At 40.7% G+C, this 25,216-nt stretch overlaps 2 protein-coding genes across 4 annotated transcripts in view; both read left to right on the top strand.

Moving 5' to 3' along the window:
* The window catches only part of LOC135166623 (insulin receptor substrate 1-like), a 54,477-nt gene that overhangs the window by 2,890 nt on the left and 26,371 nt on the right, over window positions 1-25,216 (top strand). Inside the window, exons 5-9 of one of the 3 annotated variants that reach the window (XM_064129068.1) lie at window positions 1,212-1,307; window positions 2,072-2,392; window positions 4,032-5,254; window positions 5,344-5,581; window positions 5,658-5,813. In XM_064129068.1, the coding sequence (XP_063985138.1) occupies window positions 1,212-1,307; window positions 2,072-2,392; window positions 4,032-5,254; window positions 5,344-5,581; window positions 5,658-5,813 (2,034 nt within the window). The remainder of the gene's footprint in view (window positions 1-1,211; window positions 1,308-2,071; window positions 2,393-4,031; window positions 5,255-5,343; window positions 5,582-5,657; window positions 5,814-25,216) is intronic. The other 2 variants (XM_064129069.1, XM_064129070.1) reach the window with 2 other exon arrangements.
* Window positions 6,857-23,735, top strand: LOC135166631 (protein odd-skipped-like). Its single transcript, XM_064129086.1, has 2 exons — window positions 6,857-22,273; window positions 22,370-23,735. Exons 1-2 carry the CDS (start codon window positions 21,825-21,827, stop codon window positions 22,668-22,670), a joined length of 750 nt encoding a protein of 249 aa, XP_063985156.1. The 5' UTR covers window positions 6,857-21,824; the 3' UTR covers window positions 22,671-23,735.

Genomic DNA, 25,216 nt, shown 5'->3' with positions numbered 1-25,216 from the left:
TTTATCAGGAATTTCATTAGGCGATTTTGAAATTGGAGGGAATAATTGGATTTTCATAATTTTATTTTTGGTTATAAATAATGATTGCTTACGATTTATAGTTTACTTCAACTAATTTTTTGTCTCCAGAATTTATTTCTAATTTATAATATTTCAAACACTTTCTACCCTCAAAAAAATAGTTTCCCCGTCTGTCGCAATTAACGAATTTGCATTAGTTATTTTATCCCCATACGGTTGTGGCTCGCAAACGGAGAGTGTGACTCACTCATGGACACTGTCATAACGGAATTATCGTCATGTTTGTTTGAAATTGAATTCTTCAAAACAAATGATTCACGCGGACGTGAGAAAAACAGCTATTATAGATATTGCCGTGATATTTGGGATGAGTAAAGATTAATCAATAGTATGACTTAATTGATCACTTGATTCTTTAAATTCATGTGAAAGACATGTTATCGCTCGATAAGTTGAAAGGAATCTTTCCTCAATCAACGGACTATTAACAATTCTCAGTCACGCAAAACACCCTATTATACTCAATTTTCATGAATAAACCGATGCATGAAAGGAATTTCATGGATAGTTGGAATTTTCCCGATGTAAACAAAGCAATTGAATCAATTTACTGGATCAATTTAATTACACATAGGAAAATTATCTAAGGAAATGATGATTTATCAATGATAAATACGACTAAAAGAAGTTAAAAACATCCGTAAACATTAGTTCATTATTCTAATGTCAGATACCAGACATCAATTTTTTTTTCTAGTTTTTTCTGTCGATTTCAAGTCCATTTAAAATCTAGAAATGTTTTTTCGATTTATTTAATCTTTACAGTTCGATGAAAAAGCCGATTAGTTGAATATTCCTAATGAAATCCGTGAAAAAGTAAATTCAACAATAAAAATCTCTTTTCATCCCTTCGATTAAAAAAAAACTCATCAATGAATGAAAAATCGATAAATCATTGGTTTTAATTATCTTTAGAGTTTCTGAGAGCCACAATCGCAAGTAAAAAACGTCAGGACTATACAAGAAAATGAAAAAAAAAAATGAAGCAATCATGGCCGATAGATGGAGGAGATAATCGCGAGATAGAAAATTAATTCTTGATTGCAAAATTACTTTCCCCTCCCCTTCGTGTATCCCTAGCAAAAGATGATTATAAAACAGAGTATGGGTTTTGTCGTGGGAATTTACAGAGGAACAAAGTACCACCGAGGATCAGACCGGAACGGCATCTGCCCCTTCACAGAGTTGTAGTCAATCACAGAGTACCTCTGGCAATACACTGACGGGTCTGTTCACTGTCAAATTAAGAGAGCAAAAAAAACTATAATTTATTTGAATGTTTGTCAAACTTGGGACAGACGTGATAATGAATGGTTGCTTTCTCTCCTCAAAACTCGCATTGGAAATTCGGAATAAAAATCCCACGATTATTGATCATTGATGATAACTTCCTTGACAATTTTTTAATATATTTTTTTTACCTAAAATGAGCGTGGGATTTTTAATTCAGTAGGAAAGCTGTAAAACGATTCAAGTTGACTCAGCTCTCAACATATATTCTTATAAGAGATTTATAAAAATTTAACGAAATTCAAAAGGAACTTGAATCATTTCGCCGCTTTATTTCCGAGTTGATCCGTTGGTTTATGTTTAATGGGATGTATTTGCGCTCCTTCGACAGCTTTCGCAGATTATCTTATGATTTTCCATGGAGCATGGGTATCTCAGGTGTCGACAGTGTATCATATCATTCAATCCTCCCCTCATTACGAAGTAAATCATTTTAACTGTCCAGCTGTGAATAACCCAAGCAGCCAAGTGACGAAATATTTCCATTATTTTGACTGATTGATGGAAAACAAAATTTCTCCACCCATCAAAACGCTGGAAATATTTCAAAGTGTGAATGTGTCTCGCTTAATTTTAATTTTATCCCATTAACAAAAATAAGCCGAATACAAATAATTTCAAATCAACGCAAAAGCAAGAAATGGCAGAATGAAAGAGGGGCTAATAGCGAGAATTGGGATGAATGAAAATGGGTTTGCAGCTGTTGCGGGGACTAGGAGCCTTGGGACATACGCCATCAGCAGCTCAACTGCAAACAGACGCCGGCACTCAGTTGCCAATCAGCCAATATCCACAATAAATACCCAATCCCTTAACGTAACAACAACTACCCCATCGTTATCATCACCAATCAGCGTCATAACAACAAGCACCACCAACAACAACAACAACACGATAACAACAACTACAACAAGTACAACAGTGATAAGCACGCCAAAATCCCACCAGAGAACTCTGTCGCTGCCCCTTGCCGCAGTCGTTATCAATCAATCGCAATCATCCAAAAGATCTGTTTTACGCTGTATGTATTTTTCGTTCAGTTGCAACAAAAGATATCAACACAAATTACTCGAGAGAGATAGAGAGGAAGAGATAAAAACAATTCTTTTGCCTTCACTTTTGGTTTGCAACACTATTAACTGACCTGCCAGACATTGCCGAATGACAGAATACTTCATTCGTTCTATGGATTAAAAAAAAAACTGACAGAGAGCGAGATTACCAAACACTATTAACTGACGTGCAAGATACTGCTGATTGACACTACTTTGCAACATTCGATGATGAAAGAACATAACTTTTTACGATCAGACTAGTTAATTATGACGCACTGGGTCTTCTGATCAGTCTCTCATCATGGAATAACGATTTTCATGCATCTTTCTCCACTGATAATGCACGAAAATGTCTATTCATCGACGAGAAATACCTCAACCTCCCACTGGATAATTACGAATGAGTTAACAACTGTTAATGGATATAATGGCCCGATCTTTCATTAATACGTGAGGCCGGAATGATTTGCAGTCTCGCTGGTTGATTGGTGATTTTTTTCGTTTCGTTTTTGCGATCTCATGTTGAAGAAATTGAATTACAATGATCAATTGGCTATTGTCGAGTTTTCAATGAATAACAGGAAATCTAACGAGAATAGCGCAATTTTGAATAGAAACCTGTTTCTTATCTCCCTTAGATGGGAAGATATTCAGGGTAATTGATGACCGAATTTCTTCAGATGAATCAAAAAAACTTAAGATGTGTTCTGATGCTGTCTAGGGCTTGTGCATCGCATGCGAGACGGGATTAACAGTTTATTTATTTATTAGCCTCTCAATGAATTACTCAAATTGATTATTTTCTATTTTACTCTCTATTCGATGTGGCTTTTCTCATTGATGTGGCAGGGAAATTTACCCTGACCGTCTCATGAACACGCGTTGGGTGATTACTTTATTGATATTGTTATTCAATTAACTCCATGATTTTTTGCTTTGTTGGTTTGATTTTTCTGCATCTGTATTGCCACTGCTGTTGCGTTCGAAATTTTTCGATCTGTGGGCGATGAAAAAATGCGTATACTTAAGGATTGCTCCTGAATTTTCCATTCTTCTAGTACAATTAATTAAGTTTTTACTGGATTTACAGCACGAATGTTTGAATTTTACTGCTCTTGGCTACTCGTCCCTTGGCTTCATCTCAATCTCATCTCCCCCTCGTGAAAAAATGCATAGCAATATTTTTTCAATAATGAATTAACCATTTACTGCGAAAAAGTAATCACAAATAATCTAAAATCATTGTCACCTTAAATTCACTGATAAATTTTCAGTGAGAAGTTATTACCTGGAAGTCGAAGTAATTTTTCTCTTTTCATTTATTTATCAGATAAATAATTAAGAATTAACATGCTGTGCTGGGACAATGGGATTGGCTTTTTCAATAATTTTCTGCCTTTTCTCTGCATTCAAAAAGGAAAAGGAATAATTGTTAAATGAAGCAGGCATGAGAATAAAAAATACAAGGTGAATCAATCTTGTGAGAAAAAATCGAATAATCTCACAGTCACGCTCTGAATCTGCTTCATTTTACTAAAAAAATGAATGAAACTATCCAGAGAAGCAGACGATTAAAATTTCTCATCGATGACTTTGATTTTTCAGGTGCAACTGGTCGTGACAGGTGTGACAGCCTGCCCTCGCGCGCGAGGACAACATCGGAGGGTCACCCAACACCCCCGGTGCTTAGTCATCCGCGAAATGCTCACATGGTGCTCCATCCAGTGAGGCCTCACTCCATGTACGGAAGAGGCCTCTCATACTCACCCCCAGTATCATCGATGCCAATAAGCCCAGCCTCTGGTGCATGCTCAACAGACTCAGCGGGCTCGTCATTGTCGATGGACGAGGGGGGTGATAATATGATGAATGAGGAGAGCAGTACGAGGTATGGACACTCGTTGACACCTGACGAACCCGTCATCCTTGAGGAGAATATGGATGACTATGTTCCATGGTCCAATAATGCACAGGCGAATAAATACTCACCTAATTTCAAATCCCATTCGCCGTCTCAGCAAAGTTCCTACGTAGAAATGTACAGTCCCTGTAGCTCGAGTCCAGGTCGTGGTGGTGCTTACATGCCAATGAGCCCAGCAACAGCTGCTCTTAGCCACTCTCGAGCCTCATCTCTCGTCGAAGAGTCAACCCTACCTGATGGCTATGTACCAATGGCACCTGTTGGTGACGATGGATATGTGGCTATGGATCCATCCAATGGCCACAATGGTCATTTCCCCGACGATTTGTCGCAGCATGGCTCTAGCTGTTCTGTCACCAGTGGTACACCATCCACTGATCTCAGATTGTCAGATTATCCATTAGACAAAGTCTCGAGCTTCCTGACACCCTCTGACGATCTTTCCCTACGCCCAGCACGTGCCTACTCAGTGGGTTCACGTCCTGAGCCCTCCAATAGACATCGAAAAAATCGTCTTGACATTGCCCTTCAGGAGTCATCAAGAGTGCGGGCATTTTCAGTTGGGAGTAGATCGAAAAGACCCGAACTGGGACGTATCGCAACTGTCATTACGTCCAGGCTACCCACAAGTGTTGAAAATGTCAATCCTAATAAATCCAACTCGGCCCCAATGCTCTCCAGCTCCTGGGGGCACAATTCAGTTACCAGTGACCGGATGGAGGACCTCATGGAAATGGATTTTACGAGGACTAATGTACCAACGACTATTTCATCATCACCATCGAGTTATTCACAGTCACACTCGTATTCCACTGCCACTGACACAAGCTCGTATGTGGATATGTCACCTGGACAACCGCATGCCAGCAGTACTGCCCCTTATGTAGATATGAGTGGTTTTAATAAGGTAAAAATTTTTTTCGGGTACTTTTGCATTAATTCATCCATCAATTCAACGTCAATTCAATGAATTTGTGAATTTTTGGGGGACCTCAGGTGACTAGAAATAACAACAATGTTACCACGACTAATCACAATCATAATCATGTGACGACATCGGCGACGGTGGCATCTGTTATCCATAAGCCAGCGCTCAAGACTCTTAAACCTGTCGTCGAGGCTGAGCCATATATGAGAATGAACTGTTCCTCGGACGATTGGAGACATGATATTAGTCCCAAACAACCACCATCGCCAATGCAGGACGATTATATGCAGATGAACGGTCCACCAGGTACGTAAAAATATTTTTTTTCTATTTCGACTGAAAAAATGTTCCCAATGACACCAATTCTCATAATTCTCTCCAGGAGTAAACAGAACAGCCCCAGTGGACCTTCCTCAACCCCGTAAACCTCCCGAAGGTTACGTAGAAATGGGCCCGTTCAAGGCCCGCCCAAGTCTCGAGCAGGACTACATAAACATGACGACTGGCGTAAATCGTCCCCGTCGACGCCAGCGTTCAGGTAATCGTAAAGAAAAACATCGTTCACAACCAATAGCTATTCAGGCATCGAAGCCTTCAAAAACTCCATGTTTCCTACCACTGACTGATTCACCCTCCTCCGAAACCCTGACAACCCCCACAAGCTCTACCACGATATTTCCATTCTCCCTGAACAGTCCCCAATCGCCGATAAAAGCATTCGAAGGCCCAAAACCGATATCCGAAACCAGCTCCTCGGACTGTTCACCCGACGTATCAAATTATGCGGTTATGTCCTCACTCTCAGCGACATCGGCCCCAATATCAATACAGAGTGATTTGTCAAAAGCCGAGAGGCCAGAGAGCCCCCTGAAACCTCCCCTGAAAACTCTCGCCAATATATTATCCCAAAATAGTACCTCGAATCCCCAAACGTCAATTTCCGCGATTCAAAATCCCCTCCAAATGCCACCAACAATACCCTGCCCCCCTCCCACTCTCGCTGGTCCACCGTCAGGCCCGACAAATCCTCCGGATAAACCATTGAGTCCCCTAGCGTCGAGATTAGCCGATAATCTCTCGAAGAAAAAACAGCCGATAAATGCAACCTCACCGATAACGATATCCCTCTCAAACACCTCTAAAGACGAGCCTAGTCCCACCACCAATCACAAACCCGAAAAACCGGGCTCTCCTGGGGCTCGTGAGGCCCCAAAAAATTCAACCGACAATCCACCAATGCCACAATCTCCTGTAACGAAAAAATTATCCGAATTGTCGATATCAAAATCGAAATTAGTCGGCCCATCGCCGAACACAAGTCCCACGCCAACGGGGACTCTGAAAGGGCCCAAAGCGAATTCACCAAAAATTATGGACGATACAACACCTACGGCTACTCCCACTCCAACACCAAGTCCACTGGACTCCGAGGGCTACGAAAAATTACAGCCAGGAGCGGGATTACTCCATTACGCCAGTCTGGATCTTCCTGAGTCATTATCCGTACCACCTGTTTCACCAACGCCTGCCCAAGAAGGCTTTCGGTATGCGGAGATCGACTTTGCGAAACTCAAGCAGAATTAATAGTGGAGCGATTTTTTTTTCGGTGAGAAGTTATGGAGATTTTCTGGGTTTATTGGTTGGGCACCTGAGATTATTTTGATAGGAAAAGGTGTTTTCATATTGAGGGCTAAGGGTGAGTCATTCTGAAGCGGCCATATTCCCTGAATTGTCGATCGCCCAAATGGGTCTGTTAGTTCCTAAGATATTGCGCAATGAAATAAAATTAATTCTATAGCTATCAATAGCTTCTGGAATCAGTCGTGAAGTTTCGTTCCAGTCCTCACGCATCGCTATTGATCAATTAGTTCTCGAGATATAGCTAACAAACTTAATTGGATTTGGATAGCCGATGCTATAGAATTCTTTGCCTTTTCAAATATTTTATGGCCAATACCCTTCGCTTCGGGCTTCTGCGAATGAGCAGGTATAATTTTTTTTATTAGGGTCAAAGCTACATATCTTCAGCAATAATAATAGCAATAATATCTTCAACTATAGAAGAAATGAACTTTTTTTTGTAGGAATCGATAGACAATGAGATGCCGATAAATTGTTCGGTACTCAGCTTGTTTAATGGCGTTAATTTGAATCTATTCATTGATAGTTATTCAGTGATTATGCGATAAAGTAACATGCTATTGGAATGCTATTGACAAAGTTTAATCAGTTAAGCAGTAAATCCGCGACTAATCATGTAATTTTGATGAACGAAATTGTGACAATCCTCGATCAATACTTTTCAATCGACGAAATTTTTTCAAATTCACGGATATAGATAGGGTACGAACACAGATTTTCTGTAGCTATCAATCTGTCGGTCAACTAATGAACGTTTGCAATTTGCCCTTAAATTTCAGTACAAATAACAGATCTCACATTCGTAATTTATAATCCTGGCATCGATCCATCGATCTCGATAGAAAAAAATCATTACAACTGCTGGTATATACTCTTCAATCCACGATTGACTTTTTCCAGAATCTATTGATACAATAATCTAAGAATCCTATAGCCCTACAGATGATGGCTCATCTTTGTCATAAAGTCAGGCCCACAATGTTTTATCGAGTACTAACTTTTCACCTTAAATCCGTTAATCAATAGACCCAAAAAATCTCACCAGTAGATTTATTACCTGCAAATTATTACCTAAAATTAATTATTTTGCTGGAAATGAGAGACTTTCATCGGATCTAGTCTCGGACTTCCTGATAAACTAGCCTAGGTGAATTGCAAATGTAAAAGTGTAATCAATGTAAATAGTTGAAAAAAAAATCGCAAAACTATTTGTGAAAATCGAAAAAAATCATTTGACGAATTTTTCAACAATCGATTTTTTTCGATCCGTTTCCCTAGAGATCGGATAGTATATACGTTGTTATTTCATTCTGTCGTTCTTTTTTTTTTGTCGAGGGAGGAAACGCGAAAATATCCCATACATGTAGGGTGGATAGATGAATTGTTAATGCTTGTTTATAATTAATGTTTTTTCTTCTTTGATTTTTTCTGAGAAAGAGGAAAATTACGGAATGATTGGATATTGCGAATCCTTACTTGTGTCCTCTCCTCCACAACCCCGTGAATTTTGATCCCCAGTTGAAAAGTATAAATAATATAAATAATGATGATTTTTCGAGGAATGAGTAAAGAAACCCCTTCTAGTGATTAAGTCGTCGGATAAATATATAAATAAAAATATATGAAAATATGAATATAATATACATAATTATATAAAATTAACAATAAATCATTAAAAATTATTCATACATTGGGTATCCAATTATTTATAATCCATAATTTATTTAGCTGTCTATTTTTTGAAGCTGAATGGAATTAGTTTTGAATAAATTCACGTTCGAAGCTGAGAATTTAAATTCAATGACATACGGAATTTCTTTACTGACACAAGAATGTCGGTAATATAGAAAAATCAAATACCAGTCGATAATTCGCCCGCCGGGTTCGACAAAGCAGAAACTCTTCTGTATTTCATTAATAACAGATTTCTTCTTTACAACATGAAAAAAATTACCGTAGGAAACCCTAGATAATGAATAATTTTTATTGATTTATCGAAACTTCTGAATAAAAACATGACAACGTTCACGTTTTGAAAAATATTTTAATGAACCGAAAATTAATTAAATGTTCTTGAGTCATCCACAGATAGTATTCGCTCACTGCACTCAGCTATTGGCGGATTTCTGTACATGTTCAATAACTATTTAAGTTTTAAACCGATTGCGATCCTGATGGCTATCGGTCAGACATTCTTAATACATTATTAAGACGTTTGCAATAGGGATTTCGGAATTTTTCCCTTGTCCCATCGGCAAATGCTCCAGCCAGCGAGAATAACAGTCTAGAGTAAACAATGAAATCAGTTTGGCAAACATGACGGTAAATGGAGGTTTTAATAAGGGCCTGATTAAGAAGCGAGTTTTTACGATGTTTACGGAACATGGGAATCCCCCTTGTTGTCTGACGAAACAGATTGACCGATCACTGGAATTGTCACGAGGGGTTGCGTCTGTCACGTGTGTCATGTGCGATGAAATTTATGGGAGAAGTTATGTACCTGTCAAGGGATGAGGACGAACGGGGTGGAGTCTTGGCGTCGCCACAAGTCTCATTGGGGGAGAATGGTGCAACCTATCAGGGATGATAGCCCGGCCAAGATGGCAGGGTGGGGATGGTTGCGTCAATCGATAGGTCTTACATACATCGCCATTTCACGGGAATGTGTGGGGGAGGTCGATGATTAAGAAAAATAATTGTTTATCCTCGTCGGTATAATTTTTCTAGTTGTGCACTAAAGCAAGAGGTTCGATAATTAAAATAAAAATTAATTACGGAGAGTCCAATGAAAATGAGTCAGCGAGTTGAGCATTTTTTACGAAAATGCCCACTTTTCCCAATTTTAAGTGGGCCCTTAGATTTTCTATGAATAATTTATTTTATTTATGCAAAATATATTTATTTTCGAGAATTTCGTGGCCCTCGTTGTGCTCCACAATACCCTAAACACTATAAAAATAACTAGATTCTCAACTACTTGTCCTTGTTCCATCCTCAAAACAATAATAGGAGGATTGACCCTCCAAAATTTAGACAACTTTTACCTGTTCCGCCCTTGCCCGGTACCTGTGTGAACGGTCGTTACAGTTTTGCAACGGTTTACGGAGCGAAATAAGTCGCACATTGAGCTCGAGGAAGAGACTGTTCGAGTTTTGACGAGATATGGGGAAAAGGTCGAATTTTTACTGGATGATTTAGGGTATGTTTACCTGAAGCTAAGTACCTTGACGGTTCCCCTTCATGGGTATTTTCACTGTCCGGGGGGCGGAAAATAAGGGCTCGTAACTATTTCTGTAAATATAGGGAGATCAGGGTAAGACCAGGGGGTGAAACGTTTTTGGTTTATGTCCAAAACATGTGGGGATATGTAATTTCGTCTATAGCCTGTCTAATTAAGATCTTTGCCCTCGTTATCGTCTATAGCCTGTCTAATTAAGATCTTTGCCCTCGTTAATGTCGCCCACTTTGGCGGCACTGTTTTCTCACTTCACTGGCTATTTCGTACTAGAACAAAATTTTCCACTGAAGGCTGTGTAGTCTGGTAATGACGAAAAACATTTTAATTACACTATTGTTTGATTGCAGTTGTTACAAATACGTATGTCTCCTCTACGAAACACGTCCTGTTTTTCACTGCGCAAAGAGGACGTTTTTTTTCTCTTGGGGCGACGCAATCGCTCTTTGTTAATGGAGAAAAAAAATTGTGAAAGGAATCGTTATCGTTGTATCTAAATCTGTTGTTAATATTCCGGGACAAAAGATTCGACTATGTGCGCATCAAAGCAAAAGAGCCAGTCGATGAAATCAGCTTTGTTTCTTATCCGGTGATGAGGATCTGAATATGCATTTGAGGGCTACAGGGGGAGCGGTGAAATTTCATTTCAGAAGCGGAATGGGATCGTTTGAGTTCTGCTATTCGATAGAGCAAGGTGTTTAATGAAAACTTCAAAAAAATATCCCACGGGTTATCGGTATTTATCTTCAGTTGAAATCAATTTTTATCGGTGATAAATCAAGTATCGAGCGCTCGCGTGATTCACCTCAACAAAAATCGGCGGAATCGATTAAAATCAATGAAATGTCCGGTGCAAATATTGTGTAATAATCTTTGTTACAAAAAATAATATTTTAAGCGACTTTTCGGTGACATGAAATTGAGGCCCGAATTCATTCCGCAGTTCGGGACCTGGTGAGTCAGGAAAAATATCGAAAATCTGTTTATCCTCGCGCACTCAATGTTGTCTTAATTAAACAATTGACCTTCACCGATAGGAATTTATGATTTATTGCAAATAAAAATCAGTGCATACGCGGAATGAAATTTGAGGTAAAAATTAGTTCTCCAGGGGGTGAAACATCATTTTAATCACCAAAATACCCTCCCAAGTTTAATTTTTCCAACAAAACTTGACCTAAAAAGTAGTCGATTGTCATTTCGTCCCACGTTCGGCCCTCGACATCTAATTTTTATCCAAAATTTCGATCGTCTATAAAAACGCATAACCCCTTCACGTGTAACTTGACCCTCTGCACAATATCGCGACGTAAAATAAACCTTCGCACCGAAAAACAGTTTAACGCGTACATATCCTTATTATTTATTTATCTTTCTCTTTATGCGTTACCTACGTGACCCCGGCGGGTGCCCGGGGACAAGTCCCGATTTGCGGCCCGTTCTTACCGAGATGCCGAGTGACACGCTGCAGGCCACAACCACAACAACGCCTACACACGCACCGAAATTCTCAATTTTTTCTCCCTGTTACATTCCACTCCCCCATTTTCATGAAAAGTGAATTTTAAAAGACCGGACTAATCCCTTTTTCCAAAACAACTGGTGGAAATAGGACGAGTCATCAGCCCCGTCGCATTAAGAAATACTACCAGTTTTATTATTTTGGTAGCGGTAGGGGGCAAAAGGATCATTATAATCAGCTTTTGCCAGAGCTGTAACTGCAAATTGAAAAAAAAACAGCCAATGGGAAATAGCCAATCGGAGTGATCTGTTGACCGCGCGGTAGGTTTGGTATCATCAGAGGGGCCCGCCCTACGTGAGGGGTTAAAAAAAAATTACGGCATTTTGGGCATGCTATGGTTGTCGGGAGTAGACCTTGGGGTCGCGTGTCATTTCTCTGACTGTTAACTTCCAATTTTTCGTAACACAGGGAATCGGCAATGGGAGGCTATTGGCTCCAGGGTCATCGGTCGCGTGGCTTTGACGAATCTGTTTAGGGCCTTAAACCTGGAAGTTGTTTTTCGAAGGGTATGGATGGATTATAAACATGGAATAGTCTTTTGGGGGCCCACGGTGGGGCATAACTACCGGGACTATTGCTGCCTTTTGCCCAATTTTGGTGCTCCTTCAGGATTTTTATTGACAGCAACTCCCGTTAACCTTCCCGGGGCCTGTTGGCATATGCTTCTTCTTTGAAGGATGCTCACACATCCCTTTTTTAAAAAAAAAACCGAATGTTCTTCGCCGCCAATTCGCTCAAGAAAAATGGGCCTTTGTGTCATTACAGTAATTAAAAAAAATATTTCTCGCGTGGAATCGGGCCTGATTGATCATCGTTTAAAGTTGGATCTTATTTCTAGGACAATGGAAGAGCGTCTAAAAAATTTATTCACCTGAAAAACAAATTTCCAAAGAGCAAAAGTTGATGAGTCCCAATATAGATTTTTTAAACACTGAATTTGAAAAAATATCAATTCCCGAAATAGAAAAAAATCTATGCGAAAATAGGTGATTCTGGAGTTTGTAAAACAACTGTCCTTGGAGCCACGCGTCGCCTGGGCCCCCCTCCTGGGTGTTTTATGATGGCCAATAATGTAACTCCGCAATACAAGCATCTTGGGCCTCCTACCTCACTCACACCTATTTTCATCCCATAATGCCTGGTAACAAGGACGTCAGATGATGACCCAAAGATCCTTCAACGATAGCCGGAAAAACTTTCATATTTACAGCAGTCAGTGCTGAATGGGGCTCCACTTTTACGAGGGGCCCATACCACCCCTCATCCCCCTCGCGATTGCTGTTTGTGAGATTACTTATTTTTCATTAAAACAAATTGTCGTGTGCCTTTTTGGCCTTCGACAAGGTCGTAGCAGATGAGCAAATGTTTTCTGCCTTATTGCGTTACTGAGACTGGCAGAGGGTCCAAAATAGCCGTGCGGAATGATTTCTTTGAGAGACCAGGGGGTACACCAAAAATGCGAATGGTTGATATATCTATTATCATTTCACCTAGAACCTTCCCAAATGGGCCTTATCCCAAATCGAAGCTGATCGATCCTCTTTCCTGAATCGTCTCATTTTTTTGCGTGAAAATTATTTATAAAAAGTCATTGGATTTTTTGTTAAAATTTCAAAAATCCATTTTTTCCTCCAAATTTCTTATCTTCAAAGCCATCACATTTTTTTCACCATCAACAAACCGAGACTATTCGACTCCGTCACGAAAATGCCGAGGATAAAAGCCAATTGAATTTAAATCATGAATACAAACGAACTTCCTAGTACTTTCACGTGAAAGACAGAGAGATGAAATACAGGGTTTAGCGAGGGATAGTGAATTTAACCCCCTAGTACCGTAACGTCGGCAATCTGGTGGCAGCGTTGTGCCGAGTAATGGGACTTCAAACTCCCGCAATTCCCGTTCTCTTGGTTTCCACTCTTCGCTCGAGTCACCCCCCGAGGCGCAAAATCTACCCCTCTCTCTTCTCTATTACCCAAACGTTTCCCTGGTGTTCTGGAAGTGCCCGGCAACCACTCCAGCATCGCTGGAGAGCTCCGTTATCTCCTTACCTCGGAAAAGTAATTTATTCGTTAATCGACGTGTTTCAGTTCTTTTAAATCACTTGTGCGTAAAGACCGCACTCAACAGTCGGGGGAGACGGATTTTCGGAAATTCGAAAGCACAAAGTCGTTGCAAAATTTTTTACATAACTCTATGAGGTAAATGACGGATTACGCACGTCCTGGAGAGGAAATGATGATTGAATCGTTCGGGAAAATCTTGCAATTGTCGTTTCCGCCCCCATTTCTTTTCATTTTTATAAAAAAATTAATTTCTTGGGATAATTCACGTTATCGGAGTACCTTGAAGAAGAAGTAAATGAAGATGTAGAAACAGGAGCTGAACTTATCAGTGAGATAAGAAATATTGGATACAGTAAATACTCCTGGGATCAGTCGGTATTGCTTTATGACACCAGAGAGAAGAGAGCGCAGTTTCGTTTCTTATATACACAACAATCCTCACGTTCCGGGAAGTCTGGGTTTTTTTTTTGCAAATCATCAAAGGTCTTCCGATGTTTGGCACACCTTTTACTGCATCCGGGAGGGAGGCGGCTATCGGATTTACCAACACTTCGGTAAATGTTGGCGGGTTGAGGTGATAAGATTGTGCCGAGCCGTCAGACTGAATTTCGCGCACTCAAACCGATAATTGATTAATCGGTTCGACCATTGCTGGAACGAAATCCTCGATGCACTGATTTCTTACGGTTCTCGGTGGTATTTTTTACGCTATGGTTTCCATTTTTTATTTCACTAAACCTTCACACAAACGCTAATTGACTGATTTTTCAATGAAACCCTTATTTCCAAAATTTAATGCTGCACGGATTTTTTTTTTTTTTGTTAAATCAGGTAACTGTTCCGTAATCTACCAATCAGAACACTATTCAGTAAAAATTACGGAAAAAGACTCGCAGCTAATTTTTGAAGAATTTTTCTCTCCCCATGAGAAATTGAAAAAAAAATTCTTTCATGGCGTTCCACAATTTGTTTTTTTTTGTTTAATTTCTCCGCCCGCTTTTCCCGATTTATGAATAATCATTACCACAAGGCAATTCCGTAAACCGTACGTGTAGCGTCAAATGAACTATCCCCTGTCGTTCGTGAGAGGAACACGGGGCAGGAGGTGGGGTAGAGAGATAGGATGGTGGACGTTTGCCGGCTTTGGATCAAAGGCGCCGCTATCGACTCTCGAACGACATGAAGCCGCTTTATGCCCCTCTCTTGTGTATGTGTATTTTCCACGTGTGTCAAAAGTATTGTCCTTTTGACTAGATCCAATACCGCAACACGATGCTTCAAACGGATATTGGAATCCATAAACTTCAGGACGACGTTCAATATTGACTAGTCAAAAATAAGAGAAGTGAAAAATCACTTCATCATGTTTTTAAAAATTTTTTCACTCTCGTAATCGACAGTGATATTGGCACCATTGGACTGGAGTGTCCCGGTTTAAATGTCGAAATGACGATACATTTTACCCCGATTTATTTCGAATTACCAATCGTTACGAGAAAATGGTATGGATTCTCGCTGAGTAGCGGTAGTCCCAAAAATGGGCCGCATTTTCGAGTGGTCCTGACTTCCCAAATCAACTCCACAAATCGAGCCCTATTTTTTTGGGGATGAAAACAGCTCTTGAAAATGGATTTTGTTTAGAATTTTTTTTCTTCGAGGCGTGGACGGACTGATGGGTTGCAGGTGCTTGACAGGGCCCTAGTTGGGCCAGACTTTCCGTCTATAGAATGCATTCACACTATTTTGAGACAAATCCATTGTCTGCAAAACGACGGAGAGTTGGGATAGAATGTGAGTGAGGAAAGAAGGCATGTGTTGCTTGGAAGAAAAATAAACGCATTGGGCCGTTAATTGGAGCCACGAGGCACACACACGAGCGCGACCGAGAGGGTGTGGGGGAGGTCGTTATTTATTGCTCTTATAACTCAAGACTCTGAGTGTGCATATTACGTGCATAAGAGGAGTTTAAGTGTCCTTTGAATCATCGTGAGGAATATTCATGAAAGAAATTCTTGTGAGATCGTAAACAGCGAAGCACAAGTATTCTCACATTTTTCACTTTCTTACCCGGAAAAAAATTTTGAATAAAAATTGGGCCTGTAGAGGGTAAAACGTGGGACGGAATGGCAATCAAACACTTTGTAGGTCGAGTTTTGTCAAGTTGATTTACCTTAAGTACAGGTCAAGTTGGAAAAATGAGATTTGGAAAACGAATTATTGTGTAAAATGAACCTTCGTCCCTCTTATGCCCCCTGAAGGTTTAATTATTACCTACAATTTCTTTCCGTGTAGCAAAGATATTCCGAAACTCAAACTTAATTTGGGCCTTGAAAATCCATTTTAAATTGCAAAATATGACATGATATTGAATTTTTCCCCCGAAATCTCCCTCGCCATCGAATGCCGCAGATATCCGGCTAATTTGCCTCCGATTTTTTAAATACTTTTTTTCAAACTGATTTGAAAATATGGGAAAGTATTGTGACAATCCGGGGGATGGGTAATTTGACACAGTGAAAGCACAAATACACGGCAAGCTGGCCCACACAGAAGTGTGGAGGGCCTTCACTGGAGTTCAGTCGCATGTGACAAAATGAGGAAAATTTGCCCACTGAATAGTTGGGCATCTGTTTTTCCCAGCATTTTGACACTGGCCAGATACAAATCCCCGGAGATGCCCACACGCGTCACCGAGACCCCCTAACGCCCCGAAAATCTATCACCACAATTTTTCGCATCCAAATGTATTTTATTTTCACATTTTTCCACATTTTCGACGTAAATTTTCATTCAGTGAAACACATTTCGAAATACCTGGGACATTAAACTTAAGAATAGTCATTCCTGAGAGTTCAATTGAGTCCTTCGACTGAAAGTAGGTCAACCATCGACGCAGTTTATAGGCCCTCCATAGTTTATTAAGCCCTCTCCTTCCTCCCCCGCCCGCAGGGAAAGTACTTTCCAGTCTATAAATTCCTCTTGGAATTATGCCCCAAAATTTATTGTCCCTCCCGTCGACCATCGTCTGGAATGATGCATGTCTATTCAAATATTACAGTGTCTCCAGTCAGTTTGCATGGAAAGGGCAGAATTCTGTAACCCCTTTGCCATACCCCACACCAGGGAGCACTGTAAATAATTATCAGTCCCCTTCAACAATAGAAAGACCCCAAAGCCGTTTCGGTTATGAAATTGTAGATCGTAAAGCTGACGGCTAACTTACTTCGTCATGCCACTGTTCCTCAGGAGTTACCGATATTTGGGTCCTTTGGGTTGGAACGTCCCACGAGTCTCCCGTAGAATGAACAAAGACAAAAAATTTTTTACAAATTTATTGTAATCCGGAGCCTTAAGAGAACAGGAAAATCATTGATAATTGTTTTAGGACCGAAGTGATTGATATTGCAAATTTTTCAAGTTCACCAAGTTCAATGTTGACCTTGTAACTTAATTAGGACGTGCTCCATGAACAGGAGAGCCTTGTCGTCAAAATAATAAACATAACATCATAAATCGATTATTGTCCTGGATTAAAGTGTAAAAACCAGGTGGGATGAGAGGAAAAGGGACCGATGGGGCTACTGCCCTGCTGTGTCACATTCCACATTGTATATCTCAGTTATTACGCCTAAGTATTTAAGTTTAAGTGCGACTTGGGCTCTTGTGTGTTCCTGGTCCCCTGAAAATCCGATAATTTTCCCCGCCCCTCAGTTTAATTATAAATGAATGACAAAAAAAAAATTTTCTCACTTCGAACTAAAATCATTTCCATTTCTTTTTCAAGAAAAGAAATGCAAAATTGTATTCTAACTTGAAAGTCAGTATTTTCGGTTAGAGACACCGAATTTTCTGAGAGTAATTTCAGGGCCAAATAGGGCACGTTAAGCTGATGTATTTATTAATTTATGTGTTAAAATGTTGACGATTCTTTAAACAACTTTATTTAGGGTAATACGAGAGAAAGCTTTTTCGGGGCCCTTGGACTCTTCCGGGTCTTTGAGGAGAGGGGAAAATCGCCACGAGTCTCTGACTCCTTACTTTTTATGTTTTTACTGACTAGGAGAACAGTTATAACTCGGTGGAAAGGTCGAAATCTTAATCGTAAATATTTTCTCCCGGGCTCTGGGTCGCCAGCTCTTTTCTCCATTTTTTATTGGTCAGGTACTACCGAAGGGTTTTTAACAGTAAATTGTTCGGGGGGGAAAACATTTTGCCAAAGATTTTCATTCGCTTGCCGCTCCAAGTGTTAGAATTTTCAATGTCTTGTTAATCTTCACCATTCAATCCACTGCCCATACCCAAAACCTTGGGGCCCGACCGAATCCCGTATTTGACTTAAAATATTTGCACTGAAATTCTCAAAGCCCAGGAAGTAATATTTCCCCACATGTTTGGAACTTAATGCCTCTAAAACTTCGAGGATTCCCGGGAATTCATTCATTTTAATGGTTGACAATTCTTCAACAAATTCCTGAGGAGAATTGAGGCCCGAAATACGAGCATTCGTCACAAGGAATAAACAAAGAATCCTTTTGTACTTGAACTTTCGAGTGTCTGGCATCACTCAAGAGAGTGTGGGGCCTTTGTTTCACTGGTGACGTTGACAAAACAAGTGCTCAGTCCCACTTTTCCACCCCGAGACGATGATTTTCACGCTGACACTGGTGCGAAGGACTTGTCTCCTGCTTTTTGAGTGTTTATCGTTTTTTTTTAAGGGTAGAGGACTCAACACATGACCAGTCACGCTGTCTGGGTTTTCTGGGCCACTTCGGATATCAGGAAAATCAATTCGAATAGTTTGGGAATTTTAAGTGCTTTTTTTCACTCTCATAAACTTACCGGACCCTACCCTCCATCTAAATATTCATTTTAATCCATTGATAAACGAAAATTAAACGTCTCAGGATGAACCGTAATTCAGGAAACTCGGTCGGTCACTGGAGGTTCGTTTCCCTGTAAGACTCGATGCTTCTGGCAATTTCCTTCCTCAAAATTGAACCGAAAAAAATGGAAGGAACAATTTGTCACGAAATGGAAGACATTCGGAAGGGATAAATCCCAGCCACAGTTATTGCGGAGGTGGGGGAAAGGTTGGAGGGTTCTGTCTGGTCTGATGGAGCTTGAAAACCGAATTAACAACCCCCCGCCTGGGGCACGAGCGGCGCCTGTGTACACCAAACTCATCTCCGCCTCCATTATATTTGTCTTTGTATGCTAAACGATTTTCCGAGATTACACCAGCACTGTATATGCAGAGCCCGATGCACTCTGATACTTGTGCTTTTTTTTTAATCTCAATTCATGAATATTTTCGGGAACTGGAACTATCGGTGCGCGGTAAAAACGAGTATCTGACTTTTAAAAAAATAATATAAAATGGTATAAAATAATATAAAAGTAATCAGTAAGAGATATTAATTTTTTTATATTGTTCAGTGATCAACGATGATGGTTTTTCCACCACTTGAATCCTTTTTTTTATTGTTAAATCAATGACAACTCGATTTTTCATACATTCGGAAGACAAAATCGAATGTTCATTGGTCGGAGAACCGGATATTTGTCAGCCGTCGATATGACGCGTGAGTCTACTAGTTATTGGGCCGATGAAATGGTAAATAACGGTGATACATCCGAACGGAAATATTAACTAGATTGGTTATCTCTCAGGTGACTGTGTGTCTCCGACTCATAGATTCGATAAGAATCATTCATTTCTGAACATCAAAGTGGGCACCGATTGCTATCACCGAGTCTCCATCGATCCGCGAGCTTTTATATTTACCGGGATTAATAATCAATTGAGTAATCGATTTTGCGGGAGGGATATCAAGAAGCTACTGAATCTTTCTTCGATATTCCGAGAATATCGATAGCCATCAAATTCATTAAGAATTTTTCGCAATTTAAAAACCTGTCGTTAATTGTGAATCAATTTTCAGGAGAGAATCGAGGGGCGTAACTTTTTTGTCGTTTCAATAGTCAATAGTTGTTGAAACGATCGCAATTTAATTTGTTTAGATGATAAAAAAATTCGGTGGTTTATTTTTTTAATGTTAAAAGAGTGAATGTGTACTGGACAAGATTCAGAAATGAAAGTTATGGTCGTTTTTAGTCTGTTCCAATGATCAGTTGGGGCGACTCGCGCAAAAATCCAGAAGCCACTGGCTTAACATAGTATCCAGCTGTGGCGTGTTGTTGGCGCATAATGAGATTGCTCTCTACCATTAGCCCCACCACCAAAAAAAAATTAAAAAGAGCTGAAATCGAGTGGCCAACACTGACTGGTACATTCCTACTCGAAACGTAATTTTTCTTTAATTTTACAGTCAACAAAAAATTAAAATAATTCCAATGAATAAATTAAAATTCACTAATTCCCTTGAGAATCCTAAATCCCCTTAAATTAGGACTTCATTGCCATTACATAAAATTCAAATTCCACCGATTTTCCTCGTTAAATCTAATTACCGATTTTTAACCGGAAAATTCAGCCAAATGTCTTTTCAACCGCCCGATTTTCCGATAAGACTGTCTCTGAAAAATTCCTCCCATTTCTCACCCCTCTCCCTCAACTCTAAAAAACCAAATTATCATCCAAAATGTCCAGATGTCAAGAGCATCAGGTTGCTGATAACAATCGCTAACAGCAGTCCTTCTGTCCCGATATATATTTTTTTCTCGACTTCCTCATCGAGCGATGATGCCAACACCCGTGAAAGATTTCTTTGACTCCCCGAATGAAAAAAAAAAATGAAAAAAAGTCGCTACACGACTGATCGTCAAGTGTGCACGAACGGTGAGTTTATCAGTGGTGTGAGAGAGTGCGAGGCTCCTGTTGATCTCTGGAGAGTGTTTTTGGTTAATGGTGAGGGGAGGGGGCGATAGATATCTCACTCGTCGGCTCTCGTAATAATCGCTTCGGCCCAGCACATTTTGCCGTCATAAATAAATCGTCGTGAAATAGTTCAAACAGAATGGATAACTGATAAAATGAATGCCCCTTATACTCATTCTCGTCGTGTTTTTTTCCATTTCTTTTTTTTTTCATTTTTTTTTTCTCACTGGTGAGTGTTAGCTCCGGTGTCATAAACAGATACCGAGATAATGTGCGGTTACTGCGGTGGGATGTTTATCCATTTGCCGTTGGGAAGTGAAATTTATCGAGCCATCGATTTACTGCGTTCGTCGATCAAGATCGTTCGACGATTAATAAAGATCTTCGGGGATTATTAAAAAAAATGGGGAGTAACGGACGATCGTATTGGTTTCTCCGATTGTCCCTGACTCGCACCAAAAACAAAATAAATGAATAACCTTGAAAGAATTTGAAATTTTTGAAATTTCTTTACCGACTGATATTTTCAATGACAGTTGTGAATAGTGAGACGTCTGACACCGAACCCGGCCGGCAATTTTTCCGTTAAAATGGCACCAAAAATCTATAACTTTGGAAATAAAAATATCTTTGAAGATATTTATCTTCCCATCAAACAATCGTTCCTCCATTTCCATCAAATCACAATTACCCATCCGCCCAGCAATTCAATTTTCCTCAAGTGAATTGTCTCTAATAACCCCTCCCCGTAAAAAAAAAAATTAAAAAATCGCCTTCGAGACAAAGAAGAAGTAGCTGGTGCGCGTCACCCGGTGCCTGGGTTCCCCTCCTCACCCGGGGCAGGTAGCGTCGCGACGCCCGTAGGGGCAACCGTTGAAGCCTCGTTCACTCATTTCAGAAGCCCCGCCCCCCGTATACCGAGCGCGCCCAACCGGGAGCGGGCATTCCGACGAACAGGAGGAGGAGCCCTGGTGCCTCCCGTAGCCAGGGGTCTCCCTCGATTACCACCACCAGACCCGGAGCTCAGCTTTTCCTCCACCTCAGTATCGTCTCGAGTCTCGAGGAGAGCACCCCAACAATTGTCCCCAAACATATCGCCCGAAAACTTTGATTTTTATCGCGTCAACTTCAGTGACCCCGATCATCATCATCTTGTACCACCCGTGGTTTCATCAGTGCAGTTCAATCAATCAAGTGATCAAGTGTCAAGTGTCAAGAACAAGACAAAACAGGTGCAAAAAAATAAAATGATGGACACGGCCAAGATGGAGCCGCTGACTCCCCCCCACACACCGCCCTCAGGCGCCCTCACACACGTGGGCTCACCCCACCGTTGGATTCGCCAAATGCCACCCCATGGGCCACCTCCTCACCCGAATTATCACGCCACAATATTTGATCATTGGCTACGTGGTGCAGCGGTGATGGCAGCTCGTGGCTATTGTCCCCAAACACCACCTCATCATCAGGCGACTCTTCACCCCGGACTGTCAATACCACCACCGGCGAGTTTTCTCACCAGACGTCTCCCCGGTCAGCGGCCCAAGAAACAATTTATCTGTAAATTCTGTAATCGCCAATTTACAAAGAGTTACAATCTTCTTATTCACGAGCGAACACACACCGACGAGCGGCCATACTCCTGCGACATCTGCGGAAAGGCCTTCAGGAGGCAAGATCATCTTCGAGATCATCGGTAAATTGCGAAACACTGTCAAAACATCAACGTCGATATTTTTGGTTAGCGTATGTTGATCAAAATATACCACGAAAAAATATTCTGTTTCCCTAGGTACATCCACAGCAAGGAGAAACCCTTCAAGTGCACGGAATGCGGAAAAGGCTTCTGCCAGAGTAGAACCCTCCAGGTGCACAAAGCTCTTCACTTGGAACAATCCCCTCACAAGTGTCCCGTGTGCTCCAAGAGTTTCAACCAGCGCAGTAACTTGAAGACCCACCTGCTGACCCACAGTGACGTACCCCAGGACCTGCGCGTGGAGCCTCATGATGCCATGATCCATCCGCAGACATATGGCACCCCAAAACCACAAGCAAAATTGGGCTTCACCATAGAGGATATCATGAGGCGTTAAGACAACGAGTCCTCCCGATCCCAGGTGGATCCAGGAGTCAGACCGGTGATAAGGAGCCATCTCCACTGTACATAGCCATCTAGAATATCTAATTTATTGTCAACCAGACTCCATTTTCTCATCTTGCGTCCTCCACCCTTGTCTCCCTCGACATCCCCTCCACTTCCCCTCATCTTGCGCCCTCCACCCTTGTCTTCCTCGACATCCCCTCGACTTCCCCTCATCTTGCGCCCTCCACCCTTGTCTCCCTCGACATCCTCTCGACTTCCCCTCATCTTGCGTCCTCCACCTTTCTCTCCCTCGACATCCCCTCACGTCCCCGAGTCGTGCGAAAAAGTAAGTCTTCAGGGTCACCTCAGGTGCCTGAAAATGTACTTTTTGGCACGAGATAACCGTAACACTAGTGTAAGAAAAACTTTTCCTCCATTCGTTTCTCAACCGGAAGTGTCAACTAATTTGAATTGCTAAGCGAAGGTGATACAGGTCGAACGCGAAGTGCACATGTCCAGGCAACACCAGATGTTATCTTCTTAGAAATTAGGATTTTTCCATCAGATAATGTAGAAGAGAAAAAACCAATCTTATTTCTAATCTTTTGTTCTCCAATATTTTGTCCCTCCCCAGCGATCTGTAAATAACCCCTGGTCACTTTGGACCACCCATACTGTACATACTCCACACCTCATCCATTATCAATCTTATCAAAACCTTTTAGTCTCCTGTCCTCCGTTACCACTAATTTAAAAGGGTGTAAATAATAGATGTACAACGCCACCTCTGAATGTACCATATTTCTTCGCTGTAAATCGTCTTTAAAACTTATTGATGTTAGTGTATAACTAAAAAAAAGTTTAAAAAATTCATGGACTTGAGTACCTACTTAAAAAAGTTACCAAATCACTCCCGAAAATGTGTGATTCGAAAAACGAATGTATCCTTCGTGTTATCAATTAGCATAGATACCAAAAATGTTAGTTAAAGGGAGGATAATCCTCACCCTAGTCTGTATTAAAGATTTATAGTTTGTCTGGGAAAATTATTAAAATGAAAAAGTGTTTGAAAATCGCAGAGACGTTTGTCATTTTCAAATATACTTCCTCACTTCATTTCAGTGTCTCAAGTAGGGAGACCTGTCCAGACGTCTTGGGGATGAAATTAAAAGGTGAGGCGTCTCCATGGATTTGCCGATAATTTACAGGAATATTTTTAAGTTTGATTCCTATCGGTCTGCACTGGTTTATTGCGGAGACCATCATCCACTTCTGGACTTCGAAATGCCTTGTTCCAGACTGGAGGACATCCGATGAACGAGTCTTAATTGTCCCAGCGTGAATGGTCGACCACCCAGGCCTCCAGGGACACTTACAACATGCGCTTATTCTCACCTTGTGAGGGGTCGTCTTGTGTATCTTCAATTAAATTCACGGGCTTACGATGGCCCACCCTCGCCCTTTTTTTCCTCGCAATGGGGGCCAACAGGGGGATTTTTATTGGGTCAGTCTAGAGTGGAGTGCAGACATAGCATCATTGTTATTAAATAGTTTTAAAATGTCCATTGCCATGGCTAATATTCCCGGAGCAAATTAAATTGATATTTTACGTCTTATGTTTATCTGTTAATGTCCGGTTTTACGATTAAATAGGTAAATGTCCATTGTCATGGCTAATATCCTCGGAGCAAATTAAATCGATATTTTCCGTCTTATGTTTATCTGGTAATGCCTGGTTTCACGATAATCCTAATTCTTTGTACATTTTAATCCTTCGGCGATGATGGATAACATGAATACCAATCATTGAGTCAGGTATTCAAACCTCAGGGCTGAAAGTAAGTGAGAGGGGGTGCTTTAATTACAATGATCATGGGTAGTGACCTCCTGTGGTTCCCTGTATTCGCTGATGGTCTTCATCTTTCCTCCCCTTCCTCCTATAATCGCTCTTTGGAATCAGCTGTGTGGTCAAGAGACACAATGGACAAGTGGTCAGGTATGAAAATGAGTGGGAAAAAAAAAACTTATTTCTTCCATAACGAGAGAAAAAAGGAAAACAATGATCCGTCATTTTTCATCCTCAAACTTCTCGTGTCATCCCGGGTGCATTTTGACCTGCATCATTGGTCATCATTCTTCATTATCTTTTCAGAAAAAAATATTTCCAAAGAAATGGCCAGGCGTTTTGATGGCATTTTATTGCGGTTGAAAAACATTTAATGATTTGTTTTGGCACGAAATAATTTGATCTTCGGACCGCGAAGAAATTTTTTTTTCTCCTGGTATTTTTCATCGGGAGCCTCAAGGCCCATTTGAGAGTGACAACTGTGAAACATGGATTAATGACGACTTATTAAGAGCATTTGCAAAAAATTGTTCTCTTCATTCTATAGGTGAAATATTTTTCAACTTCAATTACTTTGGGCCCGAAATTCTCATACGACTCACGAGTGAGAGGAACAGGGAAAGAAGAGTGATGGGGGGTAGATGGTGATAATGGCAGTGCGGGGTGATATTTCAGAGGTCAGAAAAGGAAGCTCTCTCACCATTACGCGG

The sequence above is a fragment of the Diachasmimorpha longicaudata genome, chromosome 10 (assembly GCF_034640455.1).
Source record: "Diachasmimorpha longicaudata isolate KC_UGA_2023 chromosome 10, iyDiaLong2, whole genome shotgun sequence".
Classification (NCBI taxonomy): domain Eukaryota; kingdom Metazoa; phylum Arthropoda; class Insecta; order Hymenoptera; family Braconidae; genus Diachasmimorpha; species Diachasmimorpha longicaudata.
This window is presented reverse-complemented; position numbering and strand designations above follow the sequence as displayed.